Source organism: Penicillium cosmopolitanum, assembly GCF_028827165.1.
Source record: "Penicillium cosmopolitanum strain IBT 29677 chromosome Unknown utg000009l:1.0-9042332.0:1.0-9050551.0, whole genome shotgun sequence".
NCBI lineage: Eukaryota > Fungi > Ascomycota > Eurotiomycetes > Eurotiales > Aspergillaceae > Penicillium > Penicillium cosmopolitanum.
The window spans coordinates 972,874-995,518 of NW_026622679.1; the positions used below are offsets into that span (position 1 = coordinate 972,874).

General features: G+C 48.5%; 11 protein-coding genes across 11 annotated transcripts; 5 read left to right on the forward strand and 6 right to left on the reverse strand.

Annotated features, from left to right (window-relative positions):
* Positions 1–328: 328 nt before the first annotated feature.
* Positions 329–1,239, forward strand: N7509_008437 (putative extracellular SCP domain protein Pry1; the record flags this gene model as incomplete). The annotated part of the gene is made up of 2 exons (XM_056633074.1): positions 329–640; positions 703–1,239. The coding sequence occupies 2 exons, from the start codon at positions 329–331 to the stop codon at positions 1,237–1,239; spliced, it is 849 nt and encodes a 282-aa protein (XP_056483694.1).
* Positions 1,240–1,302: 63 nt separating this feature from the next.
* On the reverse strand, positions 1,303–3,276 carry N7509_008438 (uncharacterized protein; the record flags this gene model as incomplete). Its single annotated transcript, XM_056633075.1, has 10 exons — positions 1,303–1,502; positions 1,565–1,730; positions 1,806–2,212; positions 2,270–2,367; positions 2,417–2,454; positions 2,506–2,587; positions 2,645–2,675; positions 2,740–2,998; positions 3,049–3,152; positions 3,246–3,276. 10 exons carry the CDS (start codon positions 3,274–3,276, stop codon positions 1,303–1,305), a joined length of 1,416 nt encoding a protein of 471 aa, XP_056483695.1.
* Positions 3,277–3,705: 429 nt separating this feature from the next.
* On the forward strand, positions 3,706–5,379 carry N7509_008439 (plasma membrane ATPase; the record flags this gene model as incomplete). The annotated part of the gene is made up of 2 exons (XM_056633076.1): positions 3,706–4,317; positions 4,384–5,379. The coding sequence occupies 2 exons, from the start codon at positions 3,706–3,708 to the stop codon at positions 5,377–5,379; spliced, it is 1,608 nt and encodes a 535-aa protein (XP_056483696.1).
* A 49-nt stretch (positions 5,380–5,428) lies between these two features.
* Positions 5,429–6,541, forward strand: N7509_008440 (plasma membrane ATPase; the record flags this gene model as incomplete). The annotated part of the gene is made up of 1 exon (XM_056633077.1): positions 5,429–6,541. The coding sequence occupies one exon, from the start codon at positions 5,429–5,431 to the stop codon at positions 6,539–6,541; it is 1,113 nt and encodes a 370-aa protein (XP_056483697.1).
* A 282-nt stretch (positions 6,542–6,823) lies between these two features.
* On the reverse strand, positions 6,824–7,712 carry N7509_008441 (sugar O-acetyltransferase; the record flags this gene model as incomplete). Its single annotated transcript, XM_056633078.1, has 3 exons — positions 6,824–7,184; positions 7,251–7,487; positions 7,612–7,712. The coding sequence occupies 3 exons, from the start codon at positions 7,710–7,712 to the stop codon at positions 6,824–6,826; spliced, it is 699 nt and encodes a 232-aa protein (XP_056483698.1).
* Positions 7,713–8,119: 407 nt separating this feature from the next.
* On the reverse strand, positions 8,120–9,173 carry N7509_008442 (uncharacterized protein; the record flags this gene model as incomplete). Its single annotated transcript, XM_056633079.1, has 2 exons — positions 8,120–8,574; positions 8,639–9,173. The coding sequence occupies 2 exons, from the start codon at positions 9,171–9,173 to the stop codon at positions 8,120–8,122; spliced, it is 990 nt and encodes a 329-aa protein (XP_056483699.1).
* A 1,118-nt stretch (positions 9,174–10,291) lies between these two features.
* Positions 10,292–11,678, reverse strand: N7509_008443 (MCT family MFS transporter; the record flags this gene model as incomplete). The annotated part of the gene is made up of 3 exons (XM_056633080.1): positions 10,292–11,245; positions 11,327–11,468; positions 11,518–11,678. Coding segments are annotated over 3 exons (1,257 nt in total), but the record flags the coding sequence as incomplete, so codon positions are not given.
* Positions 11,679–13,120: 1,442 nt separating this feature from the next.
* On the forward strand, positions 13,121–14,411 carry N7509_008444 (uncharacterized protein; the record flags this gene model as incomplete). The annotated part of the gene is made up of 3 exons (XM_056633081.1): positions 13,121–13,261; positions 13,359–13,727; positions 13,809–14,411. The coding sequence occupies 3 exons, from the start codon at positions 13,121–13,123 to the stop codon at positions 14,409–14,411; spliced, it is 1,113 nt and encodes a 370-aa protein (XP_056483701.1).
* Positions 14,412–15,197: 786 nt separating this feature from the next.
* N7509_008445 (uncharacterized protein) lies at positions 15,198–16,020 on the forward strand (the record flags this gene model as incomplete). The annotated part of the gene is made up of 3 exons (XM_056633082.1): positions 15,198–15,311; positions 15,384–15,628; positions 15,702–16,020. The coding sequence occupies 3 exons, from the start codon at positions 15,198–15,200 to the stop codon at positions 16,018–16,020; spliced, it is 678 nt and encodes a 225-aa protein (XP_056483702.1).
* Positions 16,021–16,507: 487 nt separating this feature from the next.
* Positions 16,508–20,395, reverse strand: N7509_008446 (uncharacterized protein; the record flags this gene model as incomplete). Its single annotated transcript, XM_056633083.1, has 4 exons — positions 16,508–16,746; positions 16,809–18,241; positions 18,267–20,231; positions 20,322–20,395. 4 exons carry the CDS (start codon positions 20,393–20,395, stop codon positions 16,508–16,510), a joined length of 3,711 nt encoding a protein of 1,236 aa, XP_056483703.1.
* A 406-nt stretch (positions 20,396–20,801) lies between these two features.
* On the reverse strand, positions 20,802–22,346 carry N7509_008447 (fungal specific transcription factor domain-containing protein; the record flags this gene model as incomplete). The annotated part of the gene is made up of 1 exon (XM_056633084.1): positions 20,802–22,346. One exon carries the CDS (start codon positions 22,344–22,346, stop codon positions 20,802–20,804), a length of 1,545 nt encoding a protein of 514 aa, XP_056483704.1.
* Positions 22,347–22,645: the final 299 nt, after the last annotated feature.

The window sequence follows — 22,645 nt, forward strand, 5'->3', positions numbered from 1 at the left end:
GATCCCACCCCATCTTCAAACCCCATGTCCATGTACCTCTGGATCTACAGGTTCCATGGTTTCCACAATCTCCAGGAGAGAACGTATGTTTTCGATGGTACCTTGGATGTCTATGGCGTGCATTTCCTAGCCAGGCCCCGACGACGGTCCGATTCCGGATCTGTAACCTGACACACATTCGCTTTGAAACTTGCCAAAGACCCTTTCTTTCTTTCACCCTGTTATATCATTTCCATCTCCGACTCAACAGAAGTATGCAGTGATCGGACTACTGCAGATAATCTCGAAATTATCCACGAAGAAACGACATTCGGTCATCACCGCAACGATGCCCGCCTTATCTCGCGCGCTGTCAGTCTGGCTCTTCCTAGTAACCATAGCCAGCTCGATGCTGGCTGTAGGCGCCCAAGAGACCGTCTACATCACAGCCAAGACTACAGTTGAAGCAGTGAAAACCGTCTACGCAACACCCACCGTCCCGACTCCAGCATCCTATACCTCAGTCGATGACTTTCAGGATACGGTGATGAAGGTCACCAACGAGTATCGCCGCACACACGATGCCTCTCCCTTGGTATGGAACAAAACATTAACTGAATATGCTCAGAAATGGGCAGAGAGCTGTATTTGGAAGCATTCCGTACGTATAGGTGAATGAGCTATCCGCAGAGAACAAATCACATCCTAACAGCCGCGATACAGGACGGACCGTACGGCGAGAATTTAGCTTTCGGATATCCGAACGCATCAGCGGCCGTAGAGGCATGGGGTGATGAGCGCAAGATGTACGATTTCGATAAACCCACCGGTTTCACGGAAGCAACGGGCCATTTTACGCAGCTTGTGTGGAAAAAAACAACTGAGGTGGGATGTGCTGCTATCAACTGCGGTCTGTCTCGTAAAAAGAACGGAAAGCGAGACAATGTCGAGGATGGCGATGAGATGGATGGTGATGAGAACCATCTAGTTGCCAGAGAGCCGGACGGCAGTACGCGAGCACAGGGATGGTATGTCGTGTGCGAATATACACCGGCAGGCAACGTGGTTGGGATGCACGACAAATACTTCAGGCTGAATGTGAAGCAGGGTAGCTCTTCGCAAACAAGTTCGGCTACAACCGCTACCTCCATGAGCCAGCCTGCTGGGGGTGCGTCTATGAGATTTGCGACGGACTCGCTGATTTGCTTGGCGATATTGTCGCTAGTCACAGTGGCTGTTGGTATGGGTTTATATACATGACGCGAAGAGCCAAGGCAGTCTTTGCAAAAATGAGATGGATATTATATTTCAAACAAGATTTAATCACCAAGCCCACTGATCGACCGTCGCCTTCGAAGATACCAACAAACTGGGAGTTTGAGGTCCACCCATACCAACATCGCCCTCGCTACTCTCGAAGGACACACAATTGATGGGGTGAGGGTATTGGTATTGGGATATTGGCGATGGAACCAGCTCGCCGGTTTGAAGCGAGAAAAGCTGAACTTTTCGATCGTCCGAGGCTGAGATGAATGGACGTGTTAATAGGATCATGACAAGAGAATATGGGGCGGGGAATAGATACCACTAGCTAGAAGACCTAACTCGGGGCTCACATCGAAGTCGGAGATTATCTCGGGGGAGTAGTCTGGGAATGTTATGTATGGGCGTGTGGAGGTGTGCGAGGGTGAAGTCGGTTTTGGCTTGCGTTGAAGACCATTCGGCGCAAATCGGATATCAAACATTTGAAGCTGAGATGCAGTTAGAATTTACCAAACATATTGAATGCAAAAAAAAATGGAAATTTTCATTGGGAAAAGTCTTACTGAGTTGTACCCCGAGGCCAAAATTCGGTACGGATCGACCTTGCGGATTTTTGTAACCGAGTGCGGATACTGCAATCGCGCTGCGCTGCCTCCGCTACGGAGATCATGTAGAAATATGGTAGAGCTGCGCATTCCAGATGCGATAACATCTGGATTGAGCCACTCCACCGAGCTGACGCTGGCATGGGATGAGTTGCCGTGTTCGCGAAATCCTTGTTGGCTACCATGTTTTCGAGCATGGCTATCATTGGGAAATGGCTTTTGCGAGACTGTCCAATGGCTGCCGAAGCCTTCGAGTGTATGTAGGCCGTTTGAGGTCCCGATGGCGAAGAGGGCTTTATCTCCGATCGGGCAGGCGGCGGAGCACCATAATGAGGGAGTTGTTCGGATGCGAATGGGATGAGAAACTGCAGTTCAATCAGCTTTGGGTGTAAAGGTTAATTTTGTCGAAGTTATGGACTTACAAAAAGAAGGCCATTGATAATCTCCCTGGTCGTCTGGCCCAGGAAGCATTCGCGGAGACAGGAATGAGTCACCTTCCGGACCGCTATCCATCGTGGCCCTGAGAGATGTTAGTTGAGCCAGGGATGGCCGCGGAATTCTTGCCATACAAAAGATAGCCCGTATGGCTTAATGAGATCGAGGACAGCTAAAGCTATGGTGAGCAATTGATGTGTTTGCATTGCAGGAAGTCCCATACCCGATATGCCTCCTTGAGGAGGACTCGTTCCATCGTGCGATTGTATGTCCATCGTTTCTCCTCAAAATCCGGGAAGCAGACCCTTTTGGCATTTAGAAAGAGCATGAGGTCATGAGGGGTATATAGTAATGAGACTCACGATACCGAGGACTCACCGCCGCGATGACCACCTGTTTGAGAGAAGGAGTTACAAAATTGAGAGAACACCCAGTTTAACCTAGCAGCAATACTCACTTGCGATCAGGATCCCAGATCGTGGGTTTCGCAAAACCTGCCGGATTGAATAATCTGGCCAAGGCTCAAATCGGTGCAACGTTTTCCGATGGAATTGGCTAACATAGATGCGAGCTTGCTTTTCATGTTGATGAGCAGGCGGAAGAAGACGGGAGCCAATTTCTCGCTCGTTGTTGATTAGTGGATGCTTAAGAAAGCGAGACTTGCGAACTTTCTCCTTCGCTATTCGCTGGTTCAGCTGAACGCGTTTGTGGTGTTTCTGCCGAGGATTAGTACTGAGGCTCTCGCTCGAGGCAGAGGCGAGCTCACCACTTGGTCATTGCGCTTCCTCTTGACAGAGTCCTTGGAGTATTGTGCCCCTGGTGGGGCGACATGATTGGCCTGGATCTGGAAATACTTCTTTTTTTCGGCATCTGTGGACAACTGGTTAGTCAAGATAGAGATGGTTTCATTGACGCAGCCACTGTACGATGTATACAGTGAGCGAGGCGACCAAAAGCACTGACCGTAGTAGAAACCTGGAATATCTCGGTTCATCTCTGCCTAGCGAAGTATCTCTTTTGTCAGGCAGATCTTTGAACCATGAACCGCGATCCGCGATCCGTGATCCGCGATGAACGACAGTGACGTTGGCAGTGCTTAGTCATATTTCTGCCTGAGGCGGTAAATACGCACCTGCCCTAAATGGAAGTATACTCACATTGACATTGGGTCGCACCTTCCTAGCTACCTTCTCTACCTGAAGTCACCTGAAATCACCTGAAATCACCTGAAATCACCTGAAATCACCTGGCAACGCTGAGACTCCCTGGGACTGCCTTTTCCCTCTTCAACCATTTCTCACCTTTCACTCACCCTCTCACCTACACACTCACCTTCGTCTCTCGGACATCCCTTCTATTTCTTTTCACCTTAACTTCAACCACTTTATTCGGCTCAATATTCTTGTTCGGAATATTTTATAATATGAAGCACCATTCCGAATCCACCAATGTCTCTCTCACGAGCGATCCCCAGGATGCCATCGCTCGGGAAAAGCAGATCGCTGGTCGATCCAAAGACGCGGACGCAGCAAGTCTCGACCTTTTGATACAAGAACTCGAGTTACAAGACGGGGGAGAAAAGGAGCCAGATGTTCTAAGCATCTATACTGGAACCGAAACCTTCAAAGATGATGATACTACAGCCCCATGCCCATTCGACACCGATCCTGAGCACGGCCTGACAGATGCCGAAGTGCTGGCCGCACGTCGCAAGCACGGCTGGAATCGCATGAAGGAGCAAAAAAAGCGGCACCTTCTCAAATTTCTTGGCTTATTTGTGGGACCCGTTCAGTTTGTCATGGAGGTGGCAGCCATCTTAGCCGCCGGACTTCAAGATTGGATCGACTTCGGTGTCATCTTGGGTCTCCTGTTATTGAACGCCTGTGTCGGATTCATCCAAGAATATCATGCCGGGAACATTGTCGATAGCCTGAAAGAAACACTCGCTCTGAAAGCCACCGTCATTCGAAATGGACACAAGTTCGAGATCAGGGCCGAGGAAGTCGTGCCCGGTGATGTGATATTGGTTGATGATGTAAGTTTACTCATTCCATTCGCAGACTCGCAGCATTAGATGAATTACTGACCAATTGCTACTTAGGGTACAATTGTTGCCGGAGATGGCTTTATCGTTTCCCCCGCTGCCCATTTGCAGATAGACCAATCCTCTATCACCGGGGAATCGCTTGCGGTGGACAAAACTACCGGAGAAAAGGTATGGGCATCTTCGGCAATCAAGCGTGGAGAGGCTGCTTTGATTGTTACCAGGACAGGGGACAAGACCTTCGTGGGAAAGGCGGCCGGCTTGGTGACCCAGGCCAATGGCGTGGGACACTTCACTCTGGTTCTCAATGGAATCAGCATGGTGCTTTTGATTCTCGTCTGTCTAACCTTGTTCATCGTCTGGGTCTCAGCATACTATCGGTCGGATCCCATTATCGACATTTTGGAATATACTCTAGCCATCACCATCGTCGGAGTGCCGGTTGGCCTCCCAGCAGTCGTCACGACCACTATGGCTGTCGGCGCATCCTATTTAGCAAAGAAGTCGGCCATTGTTCAGAAGCTCTCGGCCATCGAGTCCTTAGCAGGTGTTCAGATTTTATGCTCCGACAAAACCGGTACTCTCACTCGCAATCGACTGAAATTGGGTGATCCCTTCACAAGCCCCGGAATCACCAGCGACGAGCTCATGGTGACAGCTTGCCTCGCTGCCACCCGCAAAAAGACTGGTATCGACGCCATCGACCGCGTGTTCATCAAGAGTTTAAGGAAATACCCGCTTGCGAAGAAACTCCTACCGACATTCCACGTGCTGGAATTCCATCCATTTGATCCTGTCGCAAAGAAGGTGACTGCAGTTGTTGAATCTCAGGAGGGTGAAAAGATGATTTGTGTCAAAGGGGCCCCAATCCAGGTTCTGCAAACAGTCAAAGAGAACCATCCCATTCCTGAAAATGTCGAGTCTGCTTACCTCGCCAAAGTTGCGGAGTTTGCAACTCGTGGATTTCGAGCACTCGGGGTTGCTCGCAAACGTGGATCTGAGCCATGGGAGATTCTCGGCATTATGCCTTGTTATGACCCCCCCTCGTCATGACACTGCGAACACTATTCGAGAGGCCAAGAGACTGGGTCTTCAGATCAAAATGCTGACAGGCGATGCCGTGGGAATCGCAAAAGAAACAGCGCGACAGCTTGGTCTTGGCACCAATATTTACAATGCAGAACGCCTTGGAGTCACCGGCGCGGGCGAGATGTCTGGTTCGGAGGTCAATGATTTTGTTGAAAACGCCGATGGATTCGCGGAGGTCTATCCTCAGCACAAATTCAGTGTTGTGCAGATTCTCCAAAGCAGAGGATACCTAGTGGCCATGACTGGTGACGGTGTCAATGATGCTCCATCCCTGAAGCAGGCCGACACCGGTATTGCCGTCGAAGGCGCTTCGGACGCTGCTCGATCTGCCGCCGATATCGTATTTGTGGCTCCTGGTCTTTCTGCAATTATCGATGCACTGAAAACATCCCGTCAAATCTTTCACCGCATGTACGCATATGTGATCTATCGCATTGCGCTTTCTCAACATCTGATGTGGTTCTTCGGGTTGTGGATCGTGATCAGGAATGAAGTGCTGGATCTGCGCCTGGTGGTTCTGCTAGCCATATTCGCCGACATTGCCACACTGGCTATCGCATATGATAACGCCCCGTATGCCCCTGAACCTGTCAAATGGAATCAACCGAAGTTGTGGGGCATTGCCGTGATCTTAGGAGGAGTTTTGGCTGCAGGATCCTGGACTGCATTCGGCACCATGATCGTTCGTGGCGAGGATGGAGGTGTTGCTCAGAACTACGGAGCTCGTGATCCAATTCTGTTTCTCGAGATTGCACTTACACAGAACTGGCTAATTTTTATCACGCGGCTCCATGGAGGTTTCTGGGACTGGAGAAGCAGGCCATCAATCCAGTTAGTCGGTGCTGTGCTAGCAGTCGACATCGCCGCCACGTTGATGGTTATATTCGGCGCTTTTGTCAACAGAAACACACACGTGGTCACTGTCGTTCGAGTGTACGTCTTCTCCCTCGGTGTGACTCTCATATGCAGCCTGGTGTATACAACTCTACATAAATCGAAAACGTTTGACAATCTCATGCACGGTCGCCTGCCAGGGGGCCGACGCCGCGAGAGGTCTTGGGAGGATTTCATGGTATCATTGCAACGGGTTTCTTCGCAGCATGAGGAGAAGGAAAAGGCGCCATGAAGGTCGGGATTGAAAGGTAACTATCGCTTTATCATTATTCTCTAGTCGACAAACAACCACTTAAGTTTGACATGCTTAGTTCGATCAATTAAGTTCAATTCAACGTTCCACTACTAGTAAGGTGACGTAGCTTGAATGTACAATAATACTAGCTGACCTGCTTCCATGCCCACTAGTCATATCACAATATCCTTGGAACTCTAGCATTCTATAGATATGAAATGTCGTCTAATTTTATCCTAGAATGAACAATAATCTTGCTCCTCCCCTTCAAGTTCGCTTTCACAGCTCGCGAGAAATATTTCTATATGGGTTATTGGGGTCTTTCTCTTCCTCCTCCGCGGACTGGATGGTTTTTCGCACTTTGCAGGGGCTCCCCACTGCTACCGAGAAGGGAGGAATATCCTTTGTCACAACAGACCCAGCACCAATGGTGCAGCCCTCGCCGATCGTCACACCAGGAAGGATGACTACACTTCCACCTATCCAGCAGTCATTTCCAATGATGATCGGGTGTCCATACTCGACGAATTTACGTCTGGACAACACGCTAGTCTCATGGGTTGCAGAGTATATGCCCACGTCACTGGCGATCTGGACGCGATCACCGATAATCACCAATGAGGTGTCAAGAATGGTCATGCTGCTCTCGTTAGAATACTTGTATGGAATTCGTGGCTCGGACATTCAAATAGTAGCTAGCACTCACTTCCAATTGATGAAACAGTCCCGGCCAATGACGACATTGCAGCCATAATCCGGGCGAAAAGGCGGCTCAACAAAAGTCCCCTCGCCAACGCGACCGACAAGTTTCTGCAGCAACTCGAATCGAACTTCTTGTATTTTCTCCGCTGGCACGCTCCGTGGATCTAAGTTGTTGTAGTCGTTGGTCAGGATGCGACATCGATGGCGCGCCTCCACAAGGCGGGGTAGAGTCGGGTTGTACCTTGGTCAAGTTAGCCGAACATGTCTGCCTAATAATTCCAGAGACATAACACATGTAGAAGGAAATGAGTTTGATGAGGCATATTAACCCTATTTCTGTAGGTTAAAAGAGTAGAGTAACGCACAGCATTCCCGATATCATCTTCTCGTAGTCGTCGCACATGGGGACCCCAGACAGGTCCCGGGCGATGGAGATCATGTCTTCGCGTTTCTCGGTGGAAGCCATTATGCAGGGGGATTAAGGTCGGTAAAATTGGAAATGGTAGACACGATCTCTGGAGTATTGAAGCGACTGGTGACTGTGGGGGGGGCGATGTTGATGCAGGTGAAGTCGGAGAAATGGAGGGCCAAGCAAGTGGCGGGTCCAAGCCAGTCCGGATCGGAGACTTAAGTCCGTAGCCAGAGCACAGTAGCACAGGTACTAGTACGGTTCTTCTTAACACATAATGGTTTAGTTGTATTGTCATCCTTTTTGTACAGAAGGCTCAATTATGAATAGATAGAAAGAAATAAAGATCCACTCCGAACCCCGATCTTACAAACATGCATGTGTGACGCCCGAAATAAAACCCGAAAACAAAATCGCATTGAAGTAAACCCGGTAAATGCATTTGTCGCTTAAAGAAACAGCATCTAACATGACCGCTCACTGTATGACGGACACTTTGACTTCTCTTCGGCCACTGTGAGAGTTGAGGTGGAGTGAACAGCAGTCTCATCGGTACCGGCAGAATGTACAAGAGCAACCCCGATGTTTTCTTCCTCTTTCGCTTCAGGGCACTCGACCTCTTCTCTGTGAAGTTGCTGTTGTCTCTTGTACATTCGCCAGAACACTAAACTTCCGTGGATCTGGGTTGCGGAAAAGGCAATGTGTAGGAGTGGCGTGGCCACCTTGAAGGCGATCTGCCAACGATCCCAGAGACTGCCAAACAGCCACATGGCCACGACTGTCTCGCAAAATGTACCCGTGGCCGTCGAGAAGCATGAGAAGATAAAGACTTTGCTGAGGAAGTGGTGGCGATTGGGATAGACCCGGTAGAGAATGATTGCGATGTGAGGGAAAAATTCAGACACGATGTCGAAGGCACCTAATGTTAGAAGTAATGGTTAGCACTTTGCCCGGCAGGATATTGTGATCGAGGAACGACATACCCCAGACTGTGCATAGAATGAATTCAATATCGGCATCTGGTTCCCGATCTAGCTTCAGGCTGATCGCAATGGCGGATTGTCCGATGAGAATTGTACCAATGTGGTGCATCACCGCGACGGGAGACAGTTTGGCGCGGTAGATCAGTTCGAATATGTACATGCCGATGAGGCTTTGGGCCACGATAATCAGGACATCGCCCATAGTGACATTGGATCCAGGAGCAAATGGCGTATTAAATGTTGACTCAAGGAAAGTGACATTGATAAATGGGTGAACCGCAAGAATGAGGATGAGAAGTTTGGTGGCACCAGCGATATGGTGGTTAATGAAGCCACGACGATTGACTTCGTTGAGTTCGGTGTAGGTTGATCCATAAATCCATTTGATCAAGAAGCCTTCCAGAATGTACCAACGTATTAAGAAGAATACCACCAACGCAATGGAAATGATGAGTCCGGAGAATGGTGCCAAGATAGAGATGGGCTCCAGGGGCTTGTTCTTGATTGGCGGTTGGTAACGAGCAAAGAGAGACATGATTGCGGAAGATTTTGTTTCAATGTATGAAATGTGGAGGATTAAAATGCGAGAAGGTGAGTGATGAATGTGAATGAAAGAATGAATCGAAGAAAGTAGTCAAGTGAAATCACATAACGAGAGGTGTGGGAAGAAAGAGAGAAAGAGAGGGCCACAACAAAGTTTGACAACCACGCGCAATTGTAGACAGCCTTGCGGAAAGATCAAGATCTGCCCTACAATATGGAGAAAGAAGAAAGTCAGTCGAAGTGGACTTTCAGGGGAGAGAATCCGTTTTCTTAAAGAAGCAAATGTATGCAAATAAATGCCTGACTCCGCTCCACCTTTCTGGCTAGACACGCCCCGCTGCGAGATTTTGAGGGAAAACCCCTCAGAATAAACCAGAATCTCACACCATGCCAGTGAGTATCCCTAATCCAGTTAGGCGGTGGCGGTCATCCTCGGTCAGCTATGGTTGGAAGAGGATTACTCCGTAAAAGGACCACGGAGGACCAAAGAGGACCAAAGAGGGCCAGGGGCCAAGCTTTCCATGTGGACGGGCCAGCAAAGCTTAAAGGGCAATTGGCCAAATCTGGTTGGCCCCGTAGACAGGGGGGGTCGTGGAGTAAGGGTCCCAGGGTAGATCGCTAATTTTAAAAAATTAAATAAAAATTCAGCCCCAATCGAACACGAGACACCAAGGCAGCAACATTGTGGATACAATGGTGCCTAATATTTGATTCGGGAATTTGGGGCTGCTCCATGTGCCATCACAGAAGCATGCGCTGTCAACCCTAGATCATGATGTTCGACAAGGGGAATTTTCCCTAAAAGGAGCATGATCAGGAAGTCCTTCCTACTCTTCATATATTCAATTGGAGTAGCTACTCGTAATAAGTGGTAACCTATATTGTGGAACTTGAACTCGGGTATTATTCCCAAATTGTAAAACCTCAACACGAACGAGGCTGCCTAGTCGCCCCCCCCCCGGAACACGAGACGGAAATGTCCTCGGACACTTGAGATTTCTGATTGATATTTCTAACGACACTAGTCTCACAACTAAATTCTTTAGCGAGTGGCTCTAAATTATTAGTATAAATTAATTCCGCCCGCTCATGAAGCTAGCCTCGCACGATCTAGTTGCTTTTGACAGAATAAGCCCGTCCTCCAGCAACAATCACGGCACCCACGATGCTGCATACGCCAGCAAAGATGATTGCAGGGTCGTAGGACCCATGACTATTAATCAAGGCACCCGTAATCGGAGTCCCCGTAAGCCCGGAGATGCTCAACACCCCCAGTCCCATGCCGAGGTAAGATCCAATCTCATTCGGATTCATGGCAGTCATTGCTATCGTAGCGGGGAAGAGTCCGATGATAGTTCCGGAGAAAAATCCCAAAAGCATAGAAAATACAATCATGCCTACGAGGGAGTTGATTGACAGCCAGCAGAAATTCAGTACTCCACAAATCACTGATGCCCCGGCCAATGTGTTGAACTGGCCGAGGTGATTTGCCACCGCGCCCCCCAAGAGTCTACCTAGCAAGGAGCCAGCATTCAAAATTGCGATCAGGTAGTTGGACATGTCGACATCGATTGAGATCGACTGGGCGTATCCTGGAATGTAGAAAAATGGTACAAACATTGCCCAAACGACCAAGAAAAGCCCGGTGATCTGCAAGGTGTATGCTGGTTGCTTCCACGCTTTCCACAGAAGAAGCGGGCCACCTTTTCTCCTAGTCGCATTTGAAGATACGGATGCGCAGGCGATAATGCTGAGCGCCAGCATCAAGAATCCCAGGACTCGAACAGACCAGCCGAACCCCAAGTCACTCTTGTTCAACATCTGGTTGAGCGCGATTGGGAATATCACGCCAGCCAAAGATGACCCACTGGACGCAATTCCCATCGCAAGTGGTCGTTTTCGGAAGAAGTATTGGTTCACAGCAGTGATTGTCGGGGTATATGTCAATCCGTTGGCTAGGCCCCCAAGAACGCCTTGTGCGAGCATGAATTGATAATACTCCGTACACAGGCTCGTAAGCATGACCGATACGATGAACAACATCGAACACGGGATGATGATGACCTAGAAATACTACTCATCAGCTATTCAAAAGCCCCCTAGCCAATTGATGGTTCTTTTTCTTTTTTTCATGGATTCGCATACTTTCGGGCCATATCGATCCATCATAGGACCAGACACCAGCCCTCCTGAAAACATGAAGAAGACTTGTAATGAGCCAATCCAAGCGATATTTGACTCGCTTTGGTCCTGCAAGAATGTAGCCTGGTAATAGGACTCGTAAATCCTAGCGAGTTGTCAGCATGGTCTTTATTTGTATTTTAGTGTCTGCGTACCCAAAAGCATTGATGTACCCAAAGGTATTGAACATGATGCACCAGCATGCTAGAACTGCTAGCCATCCTTTCAAACCACCTTCTGGAAACGTCGGCCTTGCTAAGATGCCCTCAGCGTCACGATTTTGCGATTTCTCAAGGTCGGCCATGTCGGTTCGATGACTTCCGAGGTGGAATTTAAGGTGGTTTGGGAGAACGGTAGTGATGGGAGTAAGATTCAAGTGCGACCATCACCGGATGATGAATTAGGAGATGAGTAACATTTGAAATGGGAGAAAATTCGTACTTGTTCAATATTTAAGAGTATCTTGTCGTGAATAGTTGCAAATCTCCAAGCTCGGTGTATTCCTAAAAGGGCAACCCCGATGTTCTCGGGCCGGACTGCATTCCCCGAGTCCTCGAGTCCGAAGCCGAGAGGACGATATCCTAATATCAAGAAACAACCCAGTTTGGTGATTTATCATTCTCAACTATAGTATATCTACTCAAGGATCTATCAGGATCCGAGATTCAAGTTCTCGTTGAGCCTTGGAATAGCAAAGTTCGCAAACAGCTGCACCGCTTCCAAGATTGATTACTAGTACCACTGAGTACTGCATAGAATATCACTTAATATTGGAGTAGCTACTAGTAGTATTTTGCCCTCTGGCACTAGAATCGATCTCGAAAGGGGTTTTACTCCCGGTTTTCGCTCTTTTTCTCATGGACCATGAAATGGGAGGTATTTTCTTCAGGTTGTCATTACTCAATTATTTGAGAAGTAATATCGAAGCAGCAGTATGGTCACTAGTACTATCAAACCTACTTAGTCACAACTCTCCCCGCACTCCTATTAGTAGCAAATCGCGACCCCTTGCATTAGTATCTACAATTTGAATGTATGCCTCTGGCCCTTTTCAATTGCACCCTAAGGCATAAAGGTATTGGATTTCAACATGATGATTTTTTGCTCATTCGCACTTGATGGACACCCGCGTACCACTGGCATTACTTGGAGGAAACAAGGATGTCTTAGATGGTCAATGCTAGTTGCTAACGAGTTGATCTTACAGTTGGCCTAGGTATTTCTTAGTGGTTGGGAATGCCGATTGGGGAATGCTGGAGTCTGGAGGAAGTGGGCCAATGGATGTGGTTCAATGGATCATCCTTCTTATAACCAAATAATGGTAGTACTTCCCCCTCCAAGTAAACTGCCGGTGTTGACAGACCTCACCACTTTTTCAATACTTCGGGATGTTTACTAACATATTTCCCTCCAATCAAATTGTTGCACTTACCCGGAGAGTGGTGTTGATGATGTCAAGATTGGATGATGGGTCTCCGCATCCGGCTGTCATTAGTACCACCTGGGCAGCCACGCCCAATATCACCACGTTCAGTTCTAACTTGATCGAGAGATACAAGGTACATGAGTACAAGATTATATGAGAAATCTGGTTGAACTCTCGTTCGACATTGCGGGGCAGCTAGATACCAACCTTGGAATGCGGATGACTCCGGCGTCCTCGGGGTTAAACTTCATCTCTCAGATGTCCATGTCAGCTCTCATGAGCTTTCCGCCTTGTCTCTCAGACGATTTCTAGCATCGTTGCAGACCCTTGCAATGTTCTTCCAGACCTCTCTTCGACGTGCAGTGCTTCCCACCCCTACTCGAAGGCTTCCCATCAGCCTATCGCGCAAATGGCTCACCACAGAACAAAAGCAGATCGTGAAGTCGACGATTCCCGCCCTCGAACAGCATGGGGTCGAAAGCACGACACTCTTTTACAAGCGCATGCTCGAAGCCCACCCCTAGTTGAAGAATATATTTAATACCGCCCATCAAGTGACCCGGGGGGGAGCTCAATGCTCTGGCCCATGCCGTATGGGCTTATGCCGTGAACATTGACCACCCAGAGGCTCTCGCCGGTGCCGTGTCTCGCATTGGTCATAAACACGCGAGCTTAGGTGTCACGGCCGATCAATATCCAATTGTTGGCAAACATCTGCTTGCCGCGATCAAGGAGGTTCTGGGCCCAGCTGTCACTGCCCCGGTAGTTGATGCATGGGGTGCAGCGTACCAAGAGCTTGCTGATATCTTCATCACTTTTGAAAGCAACATTTACCAGCAAAGTGTAGAGACCCCAGGTGGATGGAAAGGATGGCGGAAATTCTTCATCTCCGATAAAGTCTCGGAGAGCGACGAGATTATCTCTTTCCACCTTACCCCAGTTGACAAAAGCCCTTCCAGCCCTTCCACCCTCTAAGCCCTCAGCGTTCGATGCTTTGTTCCTGAGCTGGGATCATATCAGCCTCGACAGTATAGTCTATCAGACTCTCCAAGTCCGGATCACTTTCGGATTTCCGTGAAGCAGGAATTCGCAAGTGGCCCGAAACCCGCCGGTCGGATCTCCAATGTACTACACGAATCCCTTCCTGTTGGCGCCGAGCTAGATGTGAGCATGCCATTCGGTGACTTTGTTCTCGACGTCAATGCCACTTCCCCGGCTGTATTGATTAGTGGCGGCGTGGGTCTTACTCCGATGATGTCGATGCTGAAGACTATAATTCAACAACAAGGCCAAGCACGACAGGTCGTTTTCATCCACGCCGCAAGAAACGGTCACGTGCATGCCATGAAGCAGGATCTCGCCCGAATCACTGCAGATCATCCGTCCGTCAGCCGCATCGTCTTCTACGAGGAGACCACAAAACGCGATAAGCAGGGAGTGGACTACGACCATGTCGGTCGGTTCGATCTGGTCAAAGTCAGAGAAGAAGCTGTCATTCCGGATGCCAACTACTATATCTGTGGGCCACAGCCGTTTATGAAGGCGCAGAGTATGAGTCTCGAGGCAATGGGAGTTTCCCCGGATCGAATCCATATGGAGGTTTTTGGATCCCCTTCAGACTAGTCTATTGTCTGCGTTTTGATATGGGAGTAATGGGTACGGAGTAGAGATGAATATTCTTTCCCATGCTCGTAATTGCATTATTTAGGGTCTCCTTTTCCTCAAAAGGAGACAGTCTTGCCCTGTGCGAGGGAATGAATGAATCCTTTAGTGGGGCAGTGTCCACAGTCTGGCATCTCGTACGGAGTACTCGTACTCATAAATCGAGTAAGCACTCACTGGTTATGCTCCAGGGTTGCTGTATAAATCAACATCGGCCCGGCCCCCACGTACTAGTTGCTTTTGGATACATTCCAAGTGGTAGTTGTAGGTGATTCCAGAAATAGATAAATGTACCATTGCCCGGGAGCATCGTGGCTACTTAACAGACAAGACTCCTTTTGCGGGCGTAGCTGAGCCAATCCCGGCAAAGATCCACGATCAACCGCTATGGATCAACCTATAAGAGGGCGCGAATTAACTGTGGGCGCGTCATTGGGGTCGATCTCCACAGGCAGAATGATTATTCAGGCAGGCAGTCTTGTAAATCCATCTTGGCCAGTGGGAAATCAAATGGGGGCCAGTCGGACGGAGTAAAAAGGTGACCAAAAAAAAAAAAGGAAGTCACGCGTCAGCGAGGCGCAGCCCGGGGAAGCCTCACGTACCTCACGCAACCTCAACCTCAACCTCAACCCTTCACGACTCTCGACTCTCGACTCTCGAGAATTAAAAACTGCTCCTCTCCTCTCCTCTCCTCCCCTCTCCTCCCCTCTCACTCCCTCCACCATGTGTTCGTCTTCGCAAGGCACCATGATCACCATTCGCAAGGTGCAAGTGCTCATCGCCCTTTGCGTCTGGCCACTGGCCCTAGCCGCCATCTTCAAGTCTCACAAATCCCCTGAGACCATATTCCAGATTGTCCTGGTACGCATTGAGTCCTGCCGGTGACCCTCGTGACCAAGCACTGTACTGTTGGCTAATGAATCCCTTTTCCAGATCTCTCTCTCCGGCCTCGCCGCTCTCGGCATTCTCTACTTGCGGCGAGTCTCTCGAAAGCCACAGGCCGCTCACCTCCCCATGGAAATCCTCATCGACACCGCGATGGGCACGCTTTTGATCGGAACCTACATCGGAGGCATGAACATTCTGGCCAAACATGAAATCAGAGAATGGGGCTATACCTACAAGCTGGCTCGGGGTATTCCACAGATCTACTCCAACTTGGCCTGTCTGGTGCTTGGGTAAGCCAAATCCACCCCCGTGTGAACGAGCCATCATCTATCCCAATACTAATGGAATTTCTGATTTTATTAGTCTTCTTCACTTCCACAACATTGCCAAGGCTTCCTTCTTCCGCTACGTCCTCCCCAGCATCAAGAATCACATCGGGGCGACTTATTTCACGTGCCCGTCATGCGCGCGATCCGCCCACGTCAACACGGTCGGAGATCTCAACTGGAGAGACAGCCATGATCAGCAACACACAACCTTCACACAAGACCTACGCGGTGTATACTCGGACAGCGAACCGGAGTATGGACCCTTGCTCCGCGAAGACCGTCGGAGCGAAGAAGACCACAAATACGAAGCCGGTATTCCCAGCGTCCATGATCGCTCCTCGCATGAGGTATAAACTGGAGTTTGCTTGGCATATGGAATTTCTAATCAGCTTGGACTGACATGCTACAACTTCAACCCACCCGACGGAGGCTAGCCCTCGGTTTGGACGATGCAATGACACGGCGCAATGGTTCCTTACTTTGGTTGCTCGTGACCTTTTCTGCATTTAAGCGATAGGTCACAATCGAGATATATAACCCATTTTTGCTTCCTGGCTCTCGGACGGCGACACTCACCTGCTGCTCTACCCGCACAGGACCGTAGACCGGAGTAGAAACACAATAGCCTTTCCGCTGGTGTTCGGGCTGATGATAGTAGTTGGAGGCAGTACTAGTACCTACAAAGCCGAGCACCAGCCTCAGAGTATAATACTGCAGAATGATCCACGTTGATAAAGCTTGATCATATTAAATGAAGTGAAGTGAAGGTCTTGATATCATGTCGTTTACTTTTTTTTCCTTCTATCTATTTGTACATTATTAATTAATTAGAATAGCTATTCAGGCCAAGTGCGATTCGTGTATCTTTCGACTGATTATTGGCTCGAGAACATCCAACCGGACCGGTTTGGTCAAAAATGTGTCCATTCCAGATCCTATCGCATCGCGTTCCACATCAGCTTGAGCAACACCCGTGAGTGCAACTATCATCGCACGTTCTTGAGACCGTTGCAACGTCTGCTCGTGCTCGCGAATTCTTCGGGTAGCTTCAATTCCATCCATGACAGGCATTGAGATATCTGTGAAAGAATTAGGATTTGATCATGATCTATCTCAGTTAATTGAAATCTTGAGAACTTACCCATCAGGATGACATTAATTTTATCTGCGTTTTCTTTGAAAGAATCTAGAGCTTCTTGTCCGTTTCTCGCAATCAGGTAGTTGAATTTCAACTTTCGCATGAACGCTACCAGAAGTCGGATGTTGATGTCGTTATCATCGACAAGTAGAATACTAGTCGACGAACCATTCTGATTTTCTTGAGATGGGTACTCATTGAGTGATGGAAGATGGCCTTGAGGGTAAGAACGGCTGATCGTGAGGAGAGAAGAGCGTTCGAGGACCTCCGGTGTCAGAGGCCCATGTTCGGTATGAGTCAATACCGACTTGTTCGTTCCAATTGCCATGGGTTGTTCCACTGAATCAGTACGCAATGCCTGAGAGAAAGAGGTTTCAAAGGCATTTGGTTCCTGTTTGCGCTGCCGCTGCCGCTGAAAGCATATTTCCAGTGCTTTTGCCAACTTGCGCGGCCCACATGGCTGGCTAATGAATTCCAGAATTCCAGTATATCTTCGCTCCTGGGCGGCCAAATACATGGAGTGTGCGGTACTCGGAGATGAGCAGATGATGATGACGGGTGAGGAGAATCGTTCCATCGGGGTTGAGACAGAAGCCAAGATCTCACGATTCCCTATATCCAATGTTTCATGAAGGGAAATCAAAATATCGCAATGACCGGGTCTTGTGTGCAAGGAATCAATGAAGTCGACTTTCATCGAAAACCAGTCTTGGCACAGTTTCTTCAATGAGGGGCCAAGGGCCAAATCGCCTTCCGAAGAACCTGGGACCAGAATCCCAACAGTCTTTCCATGAACGAGATCTTTGATAGAGTCACGGAAATTCTGTTGACTCAGGGAAGTTGGAGAAATTTGGGAAATTGCAGGACGTGGAGAAGGGTACGGGGCATGGTCAATGTCAACCGTGATCATGACATCAGTTCCAAGACCCTTCTGAGAGGTGATTCGAATATCACCGTTCAACGAAGACACTATCCGATGCACGATGTTCAGGCCCAGTCCATTGCCTGCTGACATTGTATCCTCCTGAGAAAAGGGCGAAAAAACTTTGTTCCCAAGGAAATCTTTGTCCATACCACATCCACTGTCTTCGATGCTCAGCTTGATTGTCGAGCGGTTGACCTGGCCATCATAGGAAATTTCCACTGGACTTGCTTTGAGCGAAACTTTGATATGTCCCTTTTGGGTGAATTTCATGGCATTTCCAAAGATATTCGTCAAAATTACATGCCACGCTCCAGGCCGAGTCAGAAATCTGAGATTTTGAGCGGATTCGATATCGAGGACGACCCGAACTCTTGTTTGGATGTCCAGATGGTTGTGAGCTGCGTCAAAAGAAGACAATTGCCTTTTGTTAGTGAAGTCATGTCCTGCGAAAACAGTCTCAATGGCATCTTCAACGGCGGCATCCAATTGGACGATCGAATTCTGGTCGATACTGTTGCGGCGTGAATCTTGCTCACATGGGGGGGTTGGTAAGACCAATTCCTCGAGGGTTTGGTCGAACATCGTTGATGCTGGCATAGTCCAAGAGCTGATCAATCGATCCAAGAAGCGTAAATGCACATGACGAGATGGTATGCATAAACCCCCGTTGTAAAGCATCCATGGTAGTATCATTCAGAATATCTATCGTGCCGAATATTCCGTGAAGTGGGGACCGAAGCTCATGACTGATTCCTGCAAGGAGATTTGACTTGGCTCGTTCAGCAAGTAGCGCACCGAGTCGGTGGACCTCTGCCATGACACAGTTTCCAAATGCAAAGAGGAATGCCAATTCATCGTCCGAGGTAAGAACACGATGCGCGGTTTTTGTCCACGATAGACAACCTGCATACCATCTATCCTTATGCGAATCCCATAGAGGCGAGAAAACAATACTTCGGGCCTGAGGTGCCAATTGCAATAGTGCCGCTGCATCTTGACGCAGGATAGTCTTGCGTGTTCTTTTGTATCGCAGGCCGCCAAGACGCTGATCAAACTGCCTCACTATATGATCACTGGTATCGTCGGACGAGATCGACCCATCTTCGCCATAGTTGAAAATCTTACCCCGTGGGTATCGGCGTAGAAGGTGACCGAGAAAATTCTCAGATAAAGAGATTTTCCCGTCTTCCATAGGGTCATTGCTTATGCTGGATAGGTCTGAAGTTGCAAACCCAAGTACCTTGCAAGGGCTCACTGAGTTGGGGCCAGCCTTTGTAGTATTTTCCACAGTAGGAAGTCTTTCGTTGGGGGACGGCATTTCAACATTTCCGCCTTCGTCGCTTGAAGAAAAGCATCCTACACTACTGCTTCTCGAATTCTCCCCTGACTTATTCACCAAAGCATCCTGGGAAGCAAAGTTGGCATCGAAGAGCACAGCAGCCTCAACCTCGATGCTCTCGCGAATTATATTGGCTGCGCGTGAAAATGTGCCCTGTATTTGAGTCACATAATCGGCCTTCGGTGATCTATTTTCAGACCTTTTTTTGCTGCCATTTGACTTGGCCCGGTGTACACGCTCACGGCGCGGTCTCTCCTGAAAGTAATCTTGTGGTACATGCCCTAGATCGACCAACGACTGTCTCTTCTCCACTTGTGCTGTAGGCTTTTGACCTCCAGAGGTATTAAAATTCTTTGGTCGAAAGGGTAATAATTCGGGAGAGTTGCTAGTTGGTGGCCCATTAGCCACGCTGTGCGTCAATTGTATTTTCTGTTGTTCCCGGTGAACATGGCCTTCCAGTTGCTCCTCCTCTGGAGACAGTATATCTCCATGCGCAGAAATCCAAGTGTTTCGCAAACTGCCTTTGCCTTCAAGGAAGCTTCCCAGTCCAACCATCATACGTTCACTCCGAGTATGTTGATATTTGGCTCTTGTCGCAACCAGATAATCCATGACAGTATGAGATATATCGGCCATGAAATTCATCAAGGCGGCGTTTAGTGGTTCATGCGGCTTGTCGTCCAGGATTGTATATGCACCAATCACGAATCCTTTTGGACTGACGATCGGACTGCATGCCAAGAAACGAAAATTTGGAGAGCCGGCTACATCTTGATGTCCAGCGAGCTCCTTGTCTTTCATGAGATCTGGCACAACAAATGGTTGGGGTGGACTTTCTGCAGATACCGGGAGATTCAGGATGGCTTTACAGAGACTGCGACCGTATGACATGGTACAACTTCCGATCCACAGTGCATCATCATCGATGTGACTGGCTTCATTCTGTAGGCTGAGAGTTCGAGTCGCTTCAGCCAGAATATGTTCCTCGGTGCGACCGAAAAGCGAAATGAAGGCGTGTTGGGAATCCAATCGCAAAGTTCCCAGTTGGGCAAATGCTGTAAGGACGGGGTCCAACGACGGACGTGCGACGAGATCCGTGGTTTCCGTTTCATGATCGATATGATTCGGAGCAGCTGATTGGAAATGATATGGCGGCAGGTACCTATAGCATACGAGTGCACCGTCAGGAAGCTGTTTGCACATTTACATACTACTAGTAGTACATGATTCCGGGAAACGACTCAAGACATACCTAAAGAACTCCCGCTGCCTCGAAGCACTGAACCCGCACTGCTGCTGGCTCTCTTCTAAAATCGGTGGAGACATCACCACGGTGCTATCCGGGATCAGGAGTAGGGTCGAACAGCATCAGAAAGTACTTGCACAGAAGTAACCACTGTGAGATGGGTAATATTCTGACTTGAAAGTGTTGAACACCTGGGCTAGGAATACGAGTAAGAACAAGAAAAGGGAGAAATGTCCAGACGATAAGAAGATAACCAACAGAAGCGGGGCGAAACTGCAAAATTGTGGAATGGGGGGTATCGTTTCCTCGATCAATCAGATTGTGAGGTTGCAACTTTATGTCAGCGCTAGCCGTGGGAGCGATGTCCAATAATGAGGGGGGATCGAGAGATCAAGAGATCGATCGGGATCGAATGGCACTACTTGTACTACTACTAATACCTTATAATTTATTTTGTGGGCAGATTTAATAGAATATCATGATCATTCAGTCTATTATGCCATCACCCGAAATCCATGAGTAATCAACCTCACTCGTCAAATCTCCAGAGATTCCTCCAAGTACAGGGGACCCATTAGTAATCATTCCAGTGGAGACAATTCTGAATTCATCCAGTGTAAAGGATTCATTTCCACCGATACCACTACCGCCGACGAAACTCGAAAGATCAAACCCTGCACTTGGACACTTCTGTATGTATTCCGGTGTCAGTGCTGGAGCCGCAAGCATCTGCACAGCATCAGTAGTTGAAGATCGAGCAGCAGGCGTCACAATCTGCCCAGAACCATCTCGTGAATCCGTTTTTCGGCTTGACAAGTTATTATGAAATTGCTGGACAAGCATTTCGGCTTGACTGGCAAGTCTTCGCATCAGTTGGGCAGCCTCTCTTGAGGCCGCGAAATATTTACCCATTATCTCAAATGAACATATTGCGGTTTGTAGGCATTTCCGGGCTGTCGGCGATGGAGGACAGATAGGATTGGTCAGAGTGAATCCTAGGATACAAAGAGCAGAATCCCATTGATATTGAACAACTGGAGACCATCCTCGTAATAGGTCCGTATCAGTGAGCACCTGATGGATAATATTTGTCAAAGAGATGGCGTGGTTGAGACAATTGATGCTATGGCAGTCGGAAAGTGGCGTTATAAACGAAGAACCAGGCGGGAGGCGTAAAAATGAGCGAAAGTTTGAAAGTTGAAGGTGATGGTATAGAATCTCAAGCAGGAGTCGCTGGCGTTGCAGCCAAATTGGACTGAAAGTGTTAAACTTCAGCAGAGTCCGCTCAGTTGAAAAGGACTCCCCGGATCCTTTTCGAGGTATCTTCAACGATTCAGGGACATTTTCTGCCCATCCGTAAACAGATCGCACTTCCCGTCCAAGAAAGCTCGCAAGCTCTTCAAGAGCGACTGGGCTATCGTAAAACGACTTGACAGCATGGTGTTCCTGTGCTTGAATGACTTGCTTTGAGAAATCATACTGAATTTGCTGTACTGAGTTGACCAGGTGTGCGCAGTTTTCATGGAAGCTCAACCACGTAATATCGTCATGGTTCGGACTCATCAGCATTGACCCTGAGAGGGATGCATGATCCTGGCTATGGCCAGGTGATACTATATTGCTTTTCTCCACATTAATTGTAGCTGGCCGGCCAAGTGCCATTGATAATTGACTATCCAGCATAGCCATCACGGACCAGACACGAGCTCTCAACTGTCGGTCTGCTACTGATGTAATGCTTGCAGGTTGAAACTGCAATCCAATTGTTTGGGTAACCCTCGATGCGTTTCCCAGCATTGCATATGCAGCATTCAGCGATGATGTATTGTAGAGATAGATGATACAGTAAATGTAACTTTGTACCGTCATCAAGGAAGGGTTTTCAATGTCGGCGAGGAGGAGACGTTGCGAACGACAGTAAAGGGCATAGCTTTTTTGCGAAGCTACCTTCACATGATCCACATCATCATTACTCAACATATCATCATCGCTTATCAGGAATGTGCTTCCATATTGCATGCAAATGGCCATGATACTGTCAACAAGTGGTGATGGGTTCCGTGCTGGAGGGAAACTGAAGTCATTCCACAGGGTGTCATAATAATTTCGGAACTCGACCTCGCCGATGATGGGGTATATGCAGTGAAACGACTGCCAGAAAAGATCGAGAAACTGTTCTTCTTGGGCACGGGACAATTGCTCAATGCCTCCACCGAGACTTACAGTCGATGATTGTGGCTGGTCGAGCTGAGCTTTGGGAGTCAACAAATTTGGTGTACAATTTAGGTGCGAGATATCTCCAGGAACAAGATCTCCGAATGAAGCTGTGC